This window comes from Vidua macroura, chromosome 1, assembly GCF_024509145.1.
Source record: "Vidua macroura isolate BioBank_ID:100142 chromosome 1, ASM2450914v1, whole genome shotgun sequence".
NCBI lineage: Eukaryota > Metazoa > Chordata > Aves > Passeriformes > Viduidae > Vidua > Vidua macroura.
The window spans coordinates 92,244,066-92,259,983 of NC_071571.1; the positions used below are offsets into that span (position 1 = coordinate 92,244,066).

The following is a 15,918-nucleotide window of genomic DNA, read 5'->3' on the forward strand; positions in this document are numbered from 1 at the left end:
GCTGCCACCTGTGTCATGCTGCAGGGCTTGGGATGCTTGAGGATCGCTGTGAGGAACCCCAGGCTGCGGCTTGGGCAAAAGTAGAAAAGGGATAGAAGATCTCAGTACTGCTGTGTCCTCTGCCATGGCTTTGGGAAAGTGAGAGGAGGTGCTTTCTCTTGGGTGAAGGCACTTGGCAGATTCCAATGCCCACATTGCTGCCTCTGCAGTTTATGGAGCGGGAATGAAGATAGTGAAACTAGATTGAAATGCCCATGGATGCTGCTATTCATCCCCATCAGCCTCATTTACTTACAGCCTACAACATGGCACTTTTGAGCACACCTCTTACTGAAAGAGTAGTTTAAGTTGGTGTTTTAACTGTTCAAATTAGGAAGAGGAAAGGAGGTTGTGTGATGGATCAGCATGTCTATGGCCCATCACAACAAGCCCAGCCAACCTGGTTCCTAGCCCACCATGTGAAAGCCAGCCTGAAGCAGAACCCTGGCAGTGTTTTCCAGGTGACACTGGGATGGGGCATATATGTCACATACTGTAGTCACATAAATCAAGTTAAATCAGCTTCAGCAGTGACCTGTGCTGTTTTGCACTTCTTGACAGAAGCTGTGCAATCCTGAACTTGCCTAGGGCATTCACACTGAAACTTCAAAACCAAAACTTATGCAGTATACCTTCTGAAAGCATTAAATAATTTATAAGCAGTTTGTGTTCTTAACAAATCTTTGAAAACTCAGAGAGCATTTCGTATTTTTTTCTTAAAATATAAGTACCAGTGCATATAGAAGATCAAATTTGGAGATTAAAAGTCTGTTTTCCCTTTCTGTATCATTGTCACAGTTGTGGTGAAAGTCTCAAGTAAAAGCATGTCAGCAACCATTCCTAATTAACTCATGGCAGTGCGCCCAGTGTGCACACATTCATGCTCTTTCCCCGTGTATAGATACACATCTCTTAGAGAAACAGCTCTTTACAAAGAAATAAATTGAGTGATTACATTAATTGACACAAATGTTCTTGAAAACAACCCATTTAATTTTGTTTAGGCATTTCCTGAGTGATGTCTCCTTAGTTTCTAATAAATAACCTATTGTAAAACTTGCTAACAGAAGAATGTGTAGTGTAGTAGAGTCCAAGGTTAATTTATTAAACTTGTCAGCTGTTTACTCTCTGTTAGACTGTGATTTAAAAATGCAGTGTAAAAAAGGCAAAACCAAAAACCCACAGGAATTTGGATGTATGATGATACACTTTTACATGTTTGGCTTATTTGCATTTTGTGGACTTAGATGTTTGAGTAGAAGCTGTAGTGAAACATAGAGGAAGGGCAGTACATACTGAACATGGTTTTGTGTTCAGATACATACCAGCATTATTTTCTGTTTCTTCCCACTGAGAGATTTAAAGATTTTTGGATGAACACATTTAGAATTCTAAAATGTAGATGTTGTCATAGTGTAAATTGATAAGAAATGCCCGAAGACAAAGCTTTTGTTTGTTTTATGCCTGTCTTATGCCACAGTGATTGAGTAAGAGGATCCCTGGAACACCCACCCAGTGTGGCAGAAAGTGCCTGAGGTAAATGAAGGATGATGAAGAAGCAGGATGCTGCCAGAGCATTGTAGTGTCCCTCTCTGCTCCGTGGAAGATAGTTGGGGCAATCCTGGCCATGTTTTCTCCAAGTGTCACTCTACTGTGCACAAGGCTTCTGCTTGTGCATTTTCTAGTGACTCTGCAGAGAGCAGGAGTGATTGGAGGGCAGAGACTGAGCAGGTGTCACTCCTTTGCATTGCCATACCTGTTGTGGCTCTTATTCATTACATACCAGTGTTTGTCATTGAAATCATAAAACTATATGCTGTTATTTTGTTGCCACTAGAAAAGCCTCTTGGATGTGTTGGCAACAGGTTTTTCCTCAGTGACTGATCCTGGTATCTCATAACTGTTACCAAAATCAGGTTGACTAGAGATATGTGTACTTCTCTGAAGAAGATGAGCCCACTCAACATGCACAACATGCCATTTTTAATTTAGGTAATTGTTTATTTAAAATTATAAATGACAAAATCATTACAAAACAGTAAAGTTCCTGTGATTGAATAAGATAAGGAGAATTGTGAAAGAATGTTGAACTTCAAAGACATCTGCATTTATTTTCCAGGTTTGGAAGTGTCATGCTTACAGGCAACTAATTTCCTTATGTCTGTGTTATGTTTTTACCAACCATTTGGTGGTTATTATGACTAGGTTCAAAGTGATGTATCATAGCCAGTGGTAGGGACCACATTTACCTTTAGTCAGTTAAGCAACTGTTCCATAATCAAACCTCTATAGACAAGAGGGACCCACTGAGGTCTCTTGGGCTGTGCTGAATCAATGACTTAAGGAGGGTGAGGTGAGTTGCCTTCTGGATCTGTCTTTATGGACCTGCAGCACCCTGATGATCAGCTCAAAGGTGACAGGTAGTTTTTAGGATGAATCATGTGAGATGCAATTAATTGTGTCTTAACATGATCCTCTCTATTGGAAAGGACACTGTGATGGGTTTGAGGGTGGCACTAAAGAGTGCCCTACTCAGAAGCTGAAAGCAGGTTGCAATATAGTATGCATAAATATATGTTCCCAGTGTCTGCAAAAACATATTTTGGGACTACTATCACCAGTTGCTGTCATTTTAATGGCATACTGTAATTGATATGCATTTGTTTTTCTGAGTAATCCAAAAGTAGGAGTGAAATGATTCACTTGGAAAGTAGGAGCTGGGATACTTGGCTGACACATGGATAATAAAAGTACATTTTGAAGTTTGCAAGTGTGAATACAGAAGATGGGCTGCTAAGGTGCTTTTGTGGTAAACAGGAGTTGAGAAATGGAAAAGATGAGTTATGACCACTAGGCTTTAAATCAGGTTTCTTACTTGTAGTGGGTTTTTTGAATTTTTTTATATATTGTGAAGTGGTAATGTTTAATGTCCATATGCATGCCACTTAATTGTTATTCAGCAACATTGCCAAGCATTTCCATTTCAGGGATTCATTAGCTTTTTAAAGATTTTCTTATGCTATAATTTTTCCAGGATTTAAATGCTTTGGGTTTGTAATCTCTTGAATGGGATTAATTTTTAGGGCTTAGTGAAACTCTTTCATTAGAGAAAGATAAGGAAAAGTTTAGCAACACTATTTGAGACTGCTAACAGTTGAGATCTTCTAGCAATTTAGCAAGAAATATGTCTTGGAAATAGTATCTGAGATAAACATGCAAATCTGCACAGAAGTTGAATAATATGTTTTTTCTTTTTTTTCTTACTTTTTGGTGGGGTTTTTTTGTTTGTTTTTCTTTTGGTTTTTTGTTTGTTTGTTTGTTTTTGTTTTTGTTTTTGTTTTTGTTTTTCTAGTAAGGACATCAGGATATTGCTCAGGTCAGGGTGGCCATGCTGGCCAGCAGCCTGCCCTGCTACCATGGTAGGTCACTTCTCTACACTCCAGTGCTGCCTTCCTCCATGGAACTGGTAAACTAAACCCATTTTTCAGTACTGGCCTCTTTCTTGACTTTGGAAAGCTAAGAAACATGTGTGCTGGTATGTCCTGAAGTAGACTGACCTTTTCCTGCAGTGTGGGGTGTGCTCAAGGAAGGAGGCAGCAATGCACAGTGAATCACAAACAGTGTGGGGATTGCCTTGCTCTGTGCCAAATTATGTTTTCCATCTCCAGCATGTAATTTCAGGCAAATCCATTGAAGTCTTTCATCTATAATTAGACTTATAAGCTTCTTTAGACCTTTTGGGTTTCCTTTCTTTAAATGGAATACAGCATTATTTTTCCATGAATCTTCCTGACATATTTTTCAAAGAATGCTTTCCTGGTGTTTTTTAAAATTTATTTATATTTTCCTTCAGCTTTCTAAAATGGGTATGTAGAGATCCTATTCCAATCAAGAAATGAACTCAAAATTACCTGGTACAAGTGACTGATATCTATGGATTTTTTTTCCCTGGCAGTACTAAGCAAATATGTCTTTCAGTAGGCTAAATTAAATATGTATTTCTAAAATTGGATTCATACAGTGGGTTCTTCTGCATTAAAATTAAAGTTAATTAAAATGTCACTCATCACTCCTTTTTATGTGTCAATACATGAATGTCTGGCTAAATAAATCAATTCTGTCACCAGGTGTTGGTGTGAGACAGTTCCCTCTGTGAAAGCCCCTCAGGACAAGTTACAGCCTGGAGGACAGGCATTCTTGTACTTCACTACATCAGTGTGTATGTCTACCTACCTACCTACCTATCTATGTCTGTATGCTCAGGTGTTGTCACAGGGTGTTCCTGTCGTGTTTGAGAAGCAGCCTTTGGGTGCCTCCTTTGCCCGAGTGTCATTTGTCCTTGCTGCTTCCTCATTTTCACGTATTTATTACAGAACTACTCTACAGACTTTTTGTTTCCATTGTAAGAGTTTTGATTTTAGGCACAATCAGATTCAGATTTTTTTTTCTTTCTGTACAACAGATCCTAATAGATACTGCCTAATCTCCAAAGAAACCTATAAGCCTCTTTTAATTGCAGATACAGCAACCTTAAATAGTTTGTTAAAATATTCTCAATGTGCTATAGGTAAGCAGTTTGCTTCTAATGTAATTTTCGTAGTGTTTTGGGGAGTTTTTGTGCCCCTAAGTTGACCTAAGGTATTTTCCTGTCACATTTTCTACTGATCAGTTTTAATTTCCCTTTTCAGCTCCCCATAGCATATATTCTGGAGGACTTGCTGCTGTTCTGTTTTGGTAGGAGGGATGTCCTACCTACTTTGGTATCTGTTGTGATAAGTTGAAGTCTGTTCTGCCCCTTACAAACTTTGGTGACTCCAGGCAATAAAAACTGCCAACATGGAATGCTCTAAGCAAAGAGAAGAAATTGTAGAAAATGCCATCGTTGTTTTAAAATTCTTCTAAACCAGGGGATTTTTTTAAGAATTTATACATTTGGCTCAGCTATAACTTTCTTGGCATCCTTATGTTCATTTAGGGAAGTTCATATATATATTTATAGGAAATACATTCTGGAGCTTAATCCAAAGGTTTGCAAACTTTCTGGCTCTCCATAGAGCCAAAACCATGAATTTCTATATCTGTTTTAGGTTTCCGTGGATTTCACTATTAGATTTTGCCAGCTGTGTGGTCTCTCCAAATTCTGCTTCAGTGTACATACATTTCAGTTTTGTTGCTGGTTGTTTGGTTTGGGTTTTTTTCTCTTTATATGTTGCTGTTCCTTCACAGTCATATTTTTACTGTCTAGCACTTGTTCTGTTTTCCAAAGCAACAGTTATCGCTAGTTTATGTTACTGTTTTTACTGCACTTAGGTTTTATATTTCTTTTTTTTTTTTTTCCCTTTAATCTGAGGCACATTTTGGCCATTGCTTGTTCTTCTATTTGAAAATTTGCGAAGATAGCTACTGCAGCTACACCAGCCCAGAATACCTCCTATTACTTTTCTTTTTAGACATTTTGATAGTTTGCAGAATTTTATTCATAATGCTTCTGTGGAAATGGAACCTCTGTAAGAGCAACTTCCTAATGTCTTCTCATACAATTTTCCGCACACATGCAGTTCTTTTAAGATTCATTCTGTGTTCTTGCTTGCAGTTAGTAACTAGCATGCAAATGGATTTGAGAATTGTTTTCTGAAAATTAATAAATGCTTTTGCACTTCTACTAAATGTTATTCCCCCTTTACAGATGCAGAGAGAAGAAATATGATTATTATAGCCTGCCAAAAACCTCTGTTGTGATAGCTTTTTATAACGAGGCTTGGTCAACGCTTCTGCGAACTGTTCACAGTGTTCTTGAGACATCTCCGGATATACTTTTGGAAGAAATTATCCTTGTAGATGATTACAGTGACAAAGGTGGGAAGAATAAGTCAAAATAGTATTGATTGTTGATGGGCTTTTTTTGGTCAGCTAGTTCATAGGAGAAAGAGTTGTGCTGTTCAGGTCACATACCAGAAAACTGTACAACAAAGCCCTCTCACTGAAAAATAGTTTTTCTTGTAATGTACCAGTGAAAAATTTGGCTTATGTACCAAATTTAGTTTGGAATGGGGAAGCACATTTGCTGTGCTGTAACATGAATGCTTGTGTGTATAGATAGACCACAGTCTATAGATCAGAGCACTTCAGGTCTCCTGAATTGAGCAAGTTTCAATTGCACCAATGCTCCCCTGGTGTTTCATATAATGACAGTGACCTAGTTCTTTGGCCTTGTTTGAACAAGGCACAAAGGCAATGCTGGCATTTTCCACCACACATGGATTGTGTTAAGAATAAAACTTTTATACAGAAAGTCTGAAGTAACATTTGAGAAGCTCTTATCGATGTGGGGATGTATTACAGAGGTAAATGTGAAGCATTCAATTTCTTAAAAGTAACTGTGATTTGTGTCCATCCAAATTCTGTGCTTTTTTCATGTCCTTTCTAAACATGTATAGCCAAATCTGAGTTCAAATACCACAATCTTTAGCGTCCTACTATAAGTAATATGCTAGTGAGGAGAGAGCTTCCTATAGCAAGACATAAATAAATCTTTTCAGACTGTATTATTCCCTCTTTTTTTGGCTTGTTACAGAACATTTAAAGGAGACTTTGGAAAACTACGTGGCTGGCCTACGCAAGGTGCGTCTTATCCGCGCAAATAAGCGAGAGGGGCTGGTTCGAGCCCGGCTGCTGGGGGCATCTGTGGCGAAAGGAGACATCCTAACGTTCCTGGACTGCCACTGTGAATGCCATGAGGGCTGGCTGGAGCCACTGTTGGCAAGGTGAGCTTATGCCCTGGGCTGGTTTTCACTCCCATTGGAGAAGAAGGAGTGAGACACTTCTGCAGTGGAAAAATTATTCATAGTTCACCAAAGGTTACTGCAGTCTCTTTTTTTTATTATTTTTTTTTTTTTTTGGCTAGTTTGTTCTTGTTTGTTTGGTTTTTGTTTGTTTTATTTTTTTTCCCCTGAGGACCAGGCTGCCTCTTCAGGCAATGGAAAGTTTTGGTTTTCAAGAAGACAAGTCTTCACCTCCAAGCTTTGGAACTACATTGGTAAAGGAGGCTATTTCTGTCAGCCTGGGTGAGCAGAAGCTCTGGAAAGATGTGTGCCCTGCAAGGCAATGTTTGCATAATACAAGTCAATAAACTCCATTTTCTTAGTCCTGAGCAAATCCACCTTTCCAGACTGGTTCTGACATAAAGGATCATGGTGTAAGATAGGGAGGAGTAAATGTTATGTCAACACTGACTCTTACTTGGTAACCATCTGTCCTGGGACACTGTACTTTATGCCTGTGTGGTCTCTAGTTAATTCTGCAGATCCATCAGGCTGTTCAGAAAACTTTCACTAATTAAAAGCAAGCAAACAAACAACAAAAACCCCAAGGAACCTTCCCAAAACTCTAACAAAAAACCCCTAGAAACCAGAACACTAGCCTTCTGTTTCAGCTGAGAATATTTATTATATTCTTGAAGCCTCACCCATGTATAGCCAGCAGGCATACATGCACTTTTCCTGCTATGGGTTCAGCCACTGGCACCTCACCACAGCACCTGCTGCTCCTGCACCACATTACAAAGCTCTATTGGTTTTGCCCCTTCTGCTAACAGCTCATTGCTTTATCCCCTTGGATGCCATTAGCAGATACTGACAGGTACAGGACCTGAATCAGACCCCTTAAATATTGCATATAGAAAACCAGCTCTCTTTAAAACAAAAGAAAAAAAAAATCTTTCCTCAAGGCCAGTGTTTTGATTTGGATCTTGTTAAGATTCTGACCAGGTACTGTAGAGTACAGAAAATGACCAGAAAAATAACTCTAATACAAATTGGAGAGAGCCTTCCAAAAGCACAAAATGTCTTGATGCGTGCAAGTCTTCCTAATTCCTAGTGGGACTTGTGTTCCCAAATTCCCTATGTCCCTTTGAAATTGTATCTAGAATACAATTTCATTTTTTTGTTTTCTTAAAATTGCCATACTTAGCTTGTTTCTAAATTTCACACCGAGTGTATTACAGATAACTGTAGGGTTGCTGTGATAGCGTGAAGAAAGGAAAAGGGATAAAAATCAAATCATGAGCATAGGTTTAACCACTGTCGCCTAAAAAAGCGTATGATGGGGAAAAAGTCTGCGATTTCTTTACTTCTTCAGCGCACCACTAGATGGCAATCTTAAGGAAGGATTGGGATTTTTTAAATGCAATAGTCACCGCCTGTAAAAAGTTAGCCCTCTCTTGGAATTCCTGCCGTTCTTGCTGCAGATGCAGACATACATCTCTAAGGGGTTTTTCTGCGGCATATCTGACTCAAATGTATGACAGCAATACAACAGTGTTAACATTTTGCAGTGCGAACATAATTGTGTTTGTAAGCTGTCTGGGCATTGTACCATCTAGTTAATTCTTACAAAAAAGGTGATGGCTTTTCACTTACTTCATTCCTTTCATAATTGAAATCATATGCCAGCAACTTACTTTTTATTAATTTTACTACTTGTTACAGGAGGAGCAAAGTATTTTTACTTTTAATTGTTTTTCTCTTTTCCTCTGCATGTATGTATCATTTTCATTGCTTTGTACAATGAGGATTTGTACAGAGTTTTATGCAAGTGAGACAGGAGATAACAATATTTGTATAAGCTCTTTTGTGTGCTCAACCAAACAAGGTCTCAACGGGAGATCATAAAGAAGAAAACAGCTGTTTCACATATTCCCTCCAGCAACAAGAGACCATTTCACACTTAAGGCAGTCTTTCTCAGCTCAGACAATACCACTTTGGAATTGCTGCTGTTCTCTGCTGCATTTAACCATCACAAGCCACTCTAATTTCACAGTATGAGCCCTTGGTCAGTCTACAGATTTTTAGCCTAACAATCCCATGAGGAATGAGCTCCCTTTGGATGCATCGCATCTCTTACTTGTTTGACAATATAATGTGTTCAGTTTTCCTTCACCTCTGAAATACGTAAATACAAGATGCAGGGCTAAAGTGCATATCTGCATCTCTAAGTCAAACAAGTTATTTCATTTCACTTAACTATCAGAGGATGTCTAACACTAGAACAGGGAAGATGCTAAACAGTGATTTAGGAGAAAAACCTTGGCTTGAGCTTGTGTGCTTGACGTTGCTCCTAGTACTGAGGGAGGCCATTCTAGAAGGTGAGGAGAAGGCTAATAATCCCACTGCCTTCTGTAAGGACGAATCCTTTTGGAAAGGAATCCTGAAAACCCTGCATCATATTGGGAAATGGGAGGAAAGGGTTCATCTCCTTGTAGGAGTAGACTTGCAAGAAATGTCATCAGCTCTGATGTATTCATGGTATGATAAAGATCTTGACTATCTTTAGATCACCCTTGGTATTAGGAATGTCATTCTGCAGTGCTATCTTGTTTCTCCTTTTCATCTCCTATGTTGACAGCGTTTCTGGAAGCCTCCTCCACTTACTTTTCATTGTTGGAGGTCTAATTCCCATGTTGCAGGTTTGTTTTTTTCTAAGCTCAGGGCTTCTTTGTGAGTTACTGTTACAGTACTCAGTACCACATTTGCAGATGATCACAGTTCCAAGAACAGTCATGACTTCAAGGGCCAAGAGTCTGGCTGGTTTATTATTCATCACTGCAAAAGTATGCAATCAGACTGCTTTCTAAAACCACTACCTGTACAAAAGAAAACGAATGCTTTTTTTTCTTGACGAAGTGGTGCTGGCTATGGCAGCCAAGCCAGATGCTACATGTGTCACCTCAAGCCATCTGGCATATCTTGCTTCCACCATCCAGGAAGGCTGATGCTTGCCAGCGGAGTCCATCCTGATATATCCTCCTGGTGTAGGAAGGATATGTAGGGTTATTCTTGTATTTATTGTACCATCATTTCCATTCCTGCATGAATTGAAAAGGAGAATAACTTCATGTTTGGCATTGTAAGCATTCTTGTCAGTTCTAGTTTTTTATTTTTAGAGACATTTCTAATGGAAGCCACCCTTTTGTTTTAAAACCTGACCAGGATTGCTGAAGAAGAAACAGCTGTTGTCTGCCCTGTTATTGACGTTATTGACTGGAACACATTTGAGTACTTGGGAAATGCTGGTGAGCCACAGATTGGTGGATTTGATTGGCGGCTGGTCTTCACTTGGCACAGTACCCCTGAAAGAGAACAAAAACGGAGGAAGTCCAAGACTGATGTGATCAGGTTAATTTTTATGCATCCTAGAAACCGTGAATGTGTTTGTGACTTCATCTGAAAATGCCAGGTGCTGAAAAATGTTTGGGAAATGAACATATTACTAAAAAGTATGTATTTTGTTTAGTTCCCCACTTTTTCCACAATAGCTCCTGTTTACCATATTCCTGAAAAAAAAATACTGCTCTAAAAGCTGAAATTTCTGTTTCATCTTTCATATGGAAAACTTATTGCAAATTAGTCTCTTGACTCCTCTAGACAAACTCTTACAGATGCTTACCAGCATGTGGAAAGAGTGTAACTGATTAACTAATACTGGAGAATGTCCTCTGTGCAAAGCAAAGAGCTCTGTGTTGTAAAAAAATGTACCATGAGCAACAATGAAAAGGGAAAAAAAAAATCACCAACCAGTAAGAAGGCAAAAGCAGTTTTGAAGATTTTTTTCTGTGCTGGAATGATAGTTGTAGTTCACCATGCTATTTTCAAAGGTGAACCATTTTGCCAGTTCTTTACTGGGGTGAAACAATACAGCTCTATCCACCATGGTTTCTGTGAAGGGCTAGCTTGCAGAGATCAGGTTGATGTCTTCATTATAGGTTTTAGTTTTGTTTTATTTTAAGACAAGATGCCATCAATTGGTATTATTTGTCACTCAACTTTGTATTTTTAGGAGAGGTAAGAGAATAGAGCAAACAGGGCATCTGGAAAATGGGAATGGTAGACAAGATCGTGATAGCTGAGGATCTGCCGTGTTCAACCTAGCTCCATCTGCTATGGAAGTTGCTGTATTTCAGCAGTTTATTGAAGTAAATTAACCTGTTCAGCATTTTTAATACCGTCATTTTGTTAGTGCTTTTATGTGTTATTGAATAGACCACAAAAAAATACGGAATTATTAATTTTTCTCAGTCTTTTGTTTCTTATCTTGATATTAATACCCAGTATTTCACAAATATTAATGTATTTGCCCTCAACTGAATGAACTTTTTTTTTTTTAATATGAAAAGTGAGGTATTAATTGAGTCTTTCTTAGCATGTATGTCCCCTTAAAAACAATCCAAATAGAGTAAATGTTTTTTAAAACATTCAGTTCAAATATGATGCTTTTTTTTCTTCATGATAAGAAGAATTGTCTTTGACATGCCAAAAGGAAAATGATGAGGGATAAAGTTTCATGGTAGCCTGAGGACTGTGAGCTCGACAAGTGTCTGGAGAAAGCAGCAGTGCTGGGAGTTGTGTCACCAACAGCTTGGTTTGGAGGGATCTGGAGAGAGACAGAAGGACTTGACTGGTTATAGAGTTTTTTATTTTTCCTTCTGTCTTGTCTCATCTCATTCCATTCTTTGAAACAACATATGACAGTGTGAGACAGTGTTGCTTCAAAAAGATAGCTGGTAAAATTAGTTTTGACAGATTAAGAGTAATTGATCGCACATCTCACTTTTGTTGATATTAATCTCAATAGCAATTTAGTAAAATTCACATAATGTCAGCTGAACTTAGTTCTAATCAGCATTATATACTTGGCACTTTAAAGAAAGTCATCCTAAGACTGTAAACAATAGAGAACAACATTGAACAAATACAAATTTATTTATATGTGCACACTCTACCATAATGGAAGTACATCCCTTCAGTGTGCTGTCATTTCAGGCCTTGTGATCTTCAATGAATACCCAGTCATGACTCCTGAGTTTTTGGTTTTTTTTTTCCCCCAAGCTTAGTAAAAAATTTAAGAACATACAGATGGGTAGATTTTCTTAGAAAGGAAACAAATATCTTTAGGGACTATGTTTACTTAATAATTAAAGTCTTAGAGTTTTTTCAATTGATATTAATGGGATCAAGAATATTGGTTTTAATTACTAAAGCACAAATATTGCTTTAATTATTGCTTAAGTAAAATAGATAAGCATACAGCATTTAGAATTTCAGAGCCGACTAATACGGTTCTGCTACAAAGAAGGCAATGTTCTCTTATGTGAAGAGCTCTTCATTTACATACAGACATTGCAATTGGAAAAATTTATTTTAACACAATATTTTTACATTCTTGTGTTGTTTCAGATACAGCTTTTTATTACAAAACTAAATTCAAATGGCCTCATAATAATCGATAAATTTCTGACAGTTACTTTGTATCCAGAAAATACTGAGAAAATAGAAAATATAAATATATTATATTTTTTTTGATCTGTTGAAGTGGTTTAATATTTTTTCTTTTTATTCAGTTCGGAGTTACTATTCTCTTTCATAGGTCTCCAACCATGGCAGGTGGATTATTTTCTGTGAGCAAGAAGTATTTTGATTATCTTGGTTCCTATGACACAGGAATGGAAGTCTGGGGAGGAGAAAACCTTGAATTCTCATTTAGGGTAGGTGGCTTAATTGAAAGTTTATTTTCCTCAGAATACAACAAGTTCCTATTTCTTTCTTCATGCCCTTTTACTTAATGAGGTAGCTGTAATGTAAGCAAGTGCTAAGAAGGGAGTCTTTTGGAAGGTGTTTAAATAAATCTTGTTCTTGCACTTCAGGATAGCTGTAATTCCAAATAGCCATTTTAAAGCAATTCTTAAAAACATGTCTTTGTTTTGAGGTCTAGTATAAAATGTGAAAAGGGTGTGATAACTAGTGGGTGAAGTTTACATCCTGCAGCTTGAAGGAGGTCATTGGGAAGAAGATTTGTAGTGCTTTGATGTGACTCAGAGTTCTTGCTGTGGTTGATGGAGCAAGCAGTTCCCAGTGGGACAGGAGAAGGCAGCCCCTGTACTAATTTTAAGGCTTTATTCTGTTTCACCTCAGAAAAAGTTTGTATAAAGGTTATAAAAGGTGGGAGGGAAGATCTCCAGTAACTGTAGAGTTGTACCCCACAGGAGGCGTGACCAAGTGTTCAGGTGTGAGTCAGATAGCTGTAATGAAAAGGATATACAGCAGGAAAAGAGAGGAGACACATGACACTCCAGACTGATCAGCAGAGCAATGTTCTCCTCTGCTCAGCTGTCACCAGTGCTGTGGCTGATTCCCACTGAGCACTTGAGGCTGCCTGTGGTTTGCCTCAAATCACATTTAGCTCATTGAAGCCATCCAGCGGTGATGTAAGAGGGATGCTGTAGGGCTGCTTTTGTCTTTCAGGGAGTTCACAACTTATTATCCTGGATTACCCTTGTCTGTTGTACCCATCATCTGTTATTTTTGATGGCCATGTTTGCATTTCTGTGAGTCATTGACTCATGGTACAGGAGGGTTTTTGGATTTTTTTACCAGGTGACAACAGATTTCAAGGTTAAATAGCATTTTAATGTTACCAAACCACTTTCTTGAGAAAGGAGACATCAGCAGACTGTCTCTCTGGATGTCTGTGTGTTAACCAGAGAAGCATGGAGTCTTCCTGGCTGCTGTTCCGATATCCTGCTGCCTGCAGTGCAGAAATTGTAGAAAAGAGGGTATAAAAATAAGGAACAAAAATTGTTAGGAATTATAACAAGCACAGGCCTATAGTTGGTGTAGTTTCCCTCTGGAGGGAGATTTCTCAGCTGGAAACGCTGTTTGATCTGAGTTCATGACCACCTCCTTTTTCACCTGGGGAACAGTTTTTGGCACATAAACCCAAACACAGCCTACTCAGTAGCCTTGGTCTAGTTCAACAGCCCTCCACCTGAACCATGAAGCAGTTGACCCACCTCCATCAGCCCTGTAACCTCTGAAGCAGGAGTCTCCGGTTCAGAACTTCAATTCCTTGAAGAAAACCTCTAATATGGCACACTTGGTGTGCGGTTCTTGGCTTTCTGCTCTTGTATCTTGCTTTTGGGGAGACCAAGGCTTGCAGGCAGCCTGACCCCTTCCTTTTGACTCAGAGTGCCCCAGTATCAGCTGCCCCACCCTTCCATTGCCATTGACTTCCATGAAGCTCTGTCAGCCAGTCTCATTTTTTTTACGTCACTGGTTCTCCTGAGCCAGGATTCCGTGGGGCGCAGCAGCGTGTATGAGCAGTGCCTTTACTCCTTCAGCATGCAGGACTGTGGTCTCTTCATGGGACAGAGGAAGTATCAGAGGTGGCCTAGCACACAGGAGAAGCACAAAGGGAGCAGCAGAGTCCCGAGGAGAGAGTGCATAAACACTCTGCAAGGGTCTAAGCCAGGATGTAGGTGCAGGTGGATCCAGCGACTCCTGGGAGACAAATGATTTAACAGGACAGCCTGTGCAATGGCCAACAAATATGCCTGGCCATGCCAATTTTCCCAGTGCAGATTGCCAGTAGCATCTGGGTATTTGTACACAACATGCTTTGCTCTGTTTGATTTGGAGCCCTTGTACTTGTGCTCTGTGTGGAGAGGATTTTTGTGGAACTGAGCAGAGTGCTACAATGTTGTTTAACTGTGTTCTTTTGGCTGCCTGCAGTGTTCCAGGAGGTCGGAAGGGATAAATCATTTTTAGTGTTGTTCTCCTTTTGTTTTCTAAACCTGTCAGACCTGAAAATTAGGAGCAGAACTACTCAAAAACACTGTAAATTAATTTATTGTTGCTCTCATCTCTGAAAACACCACTCTCTCCCAATGACATGAAAAGACTTGTCCTCAAGCCTCCTCTTTCTTGCACTTCGATTATTCTGAGCTGAAGAAATTCTCTGTGGTTTTGAGAGGTGCAACAAGGACAAAGCTTTCACTAAAAGCATGATGACTAAGAGAGATGGAGGCTACGTGCTGAATGCAGAATCGAGTCAATGTACCTTGATTTTGGATTGCTTAATGCTATTTGGCTGGATAAAATTTCACTTCATGGGCATAATGGGCATTGAAACTCCTCTTTCTGAGGGATTCAAAACATGCTCTTTCATCTTCTCCCTTTTGTACTCAGAGCAAAGGGAACCCGGTTGTAGCTTCTGTCCCCTCTCTGGTCTTGGTTCTGCAAGTGGTGCTGCAATGTAAGCTTGTTTCTGGACCAAGGCTTAATATGTCTATTGTCTGTCCTTCAACCTACCATGTGCCAAAAGGCCTTTCTTCTCAGAAATGTTATTGCCCATGTGCCTGGGGGATACACCTCAGAATACCTGGGGTCTTTTTTCCAGTATTTTTGTATTGTTTCTTTTTGTCTGGATCTGGAACTCTGTCTTGCATTGAAAGCAGCCAGGGTCAGTCCATGTGTCTAGGGTGCCTCTCCACTCACCCAGCTTCCGGCAGATTGTGCATGAGCGCCACACTGGGGGCTTAGCCACAAGCTGTCAAGAAAAAATTGTAGCAGAGAGAGAGAGCAGCAGAAATGTAGGGTTTTCCAGATTTTGCCCTTTTTTAGGATGTAGCATCCTTTCTATGTTTTTTATGTCTTCCAGATAATCTTAAAATGTTAGAATGAGCTGGTAGAGCTTTTATTCTTTAGTATTCATTGACCCGGCACAAGGTCAGTTGTCCAGAGACCCTGGCGGGGACAGCGATCCCAAGGTGAGATTCTGAACATTTTCTGTAGGTTTTCGTAATGCCACCATCTGTCTCTGAAAACAAAAGAAAATATGCCGATAGTCTGCATGCATCAAGATGAAAGTGAAAGTGAAAAATGGAATGTCACCTTGTTTTCTTTTTGAAGTGGAGGAAAAATGCGTGCTTTTATAATCAGAGCTGTGAGTTATCCAGACCTAGTAAAGAAACAGATCTACATGCACATGAGCTTGCAAAATATGCATGAAACCTTATGTGCTTTTCTGTTAGAGAAGGTTGAACTAGT

At 39.2% G+C, this 15,918-nt stretch overlaps 1 protein-coding gene across 1 annotated transcript in view; it reads left to right on the forward strand.

Moving 5' to 3' along the window:
* GALNT12 (polypeptide N-acetylgalactosaminyltransferase 12) overlaps positions 1 to 15,918 on the forward strand; it is a 46,802-nt gene that overhangs the window by 7,991 nt on the left and 22,893 nt on the right. Inside the window, exons 2-5 of the mRNA XM_053977962.1 lie at positions 5,726 to 5,895; positions 6,614 to 6,803; positions 10,027 to 10,212; positions 12,461 to 12,578. Coding sequence (XP_053833937.1) covers positions 5,726 to 5,895; positions 6,614 to 6,803; positions 10,027 to 10,212; positions 12,461 to 12,578 — 664 coding nt within the window. The remainder of the gene's footprint in view (positions 1 to 5,725; positions 5,896 to 6,613; positions 6,804 to 10,026; positions 10,213 to 12,460; positions 12,579 to 15,918) is intronic.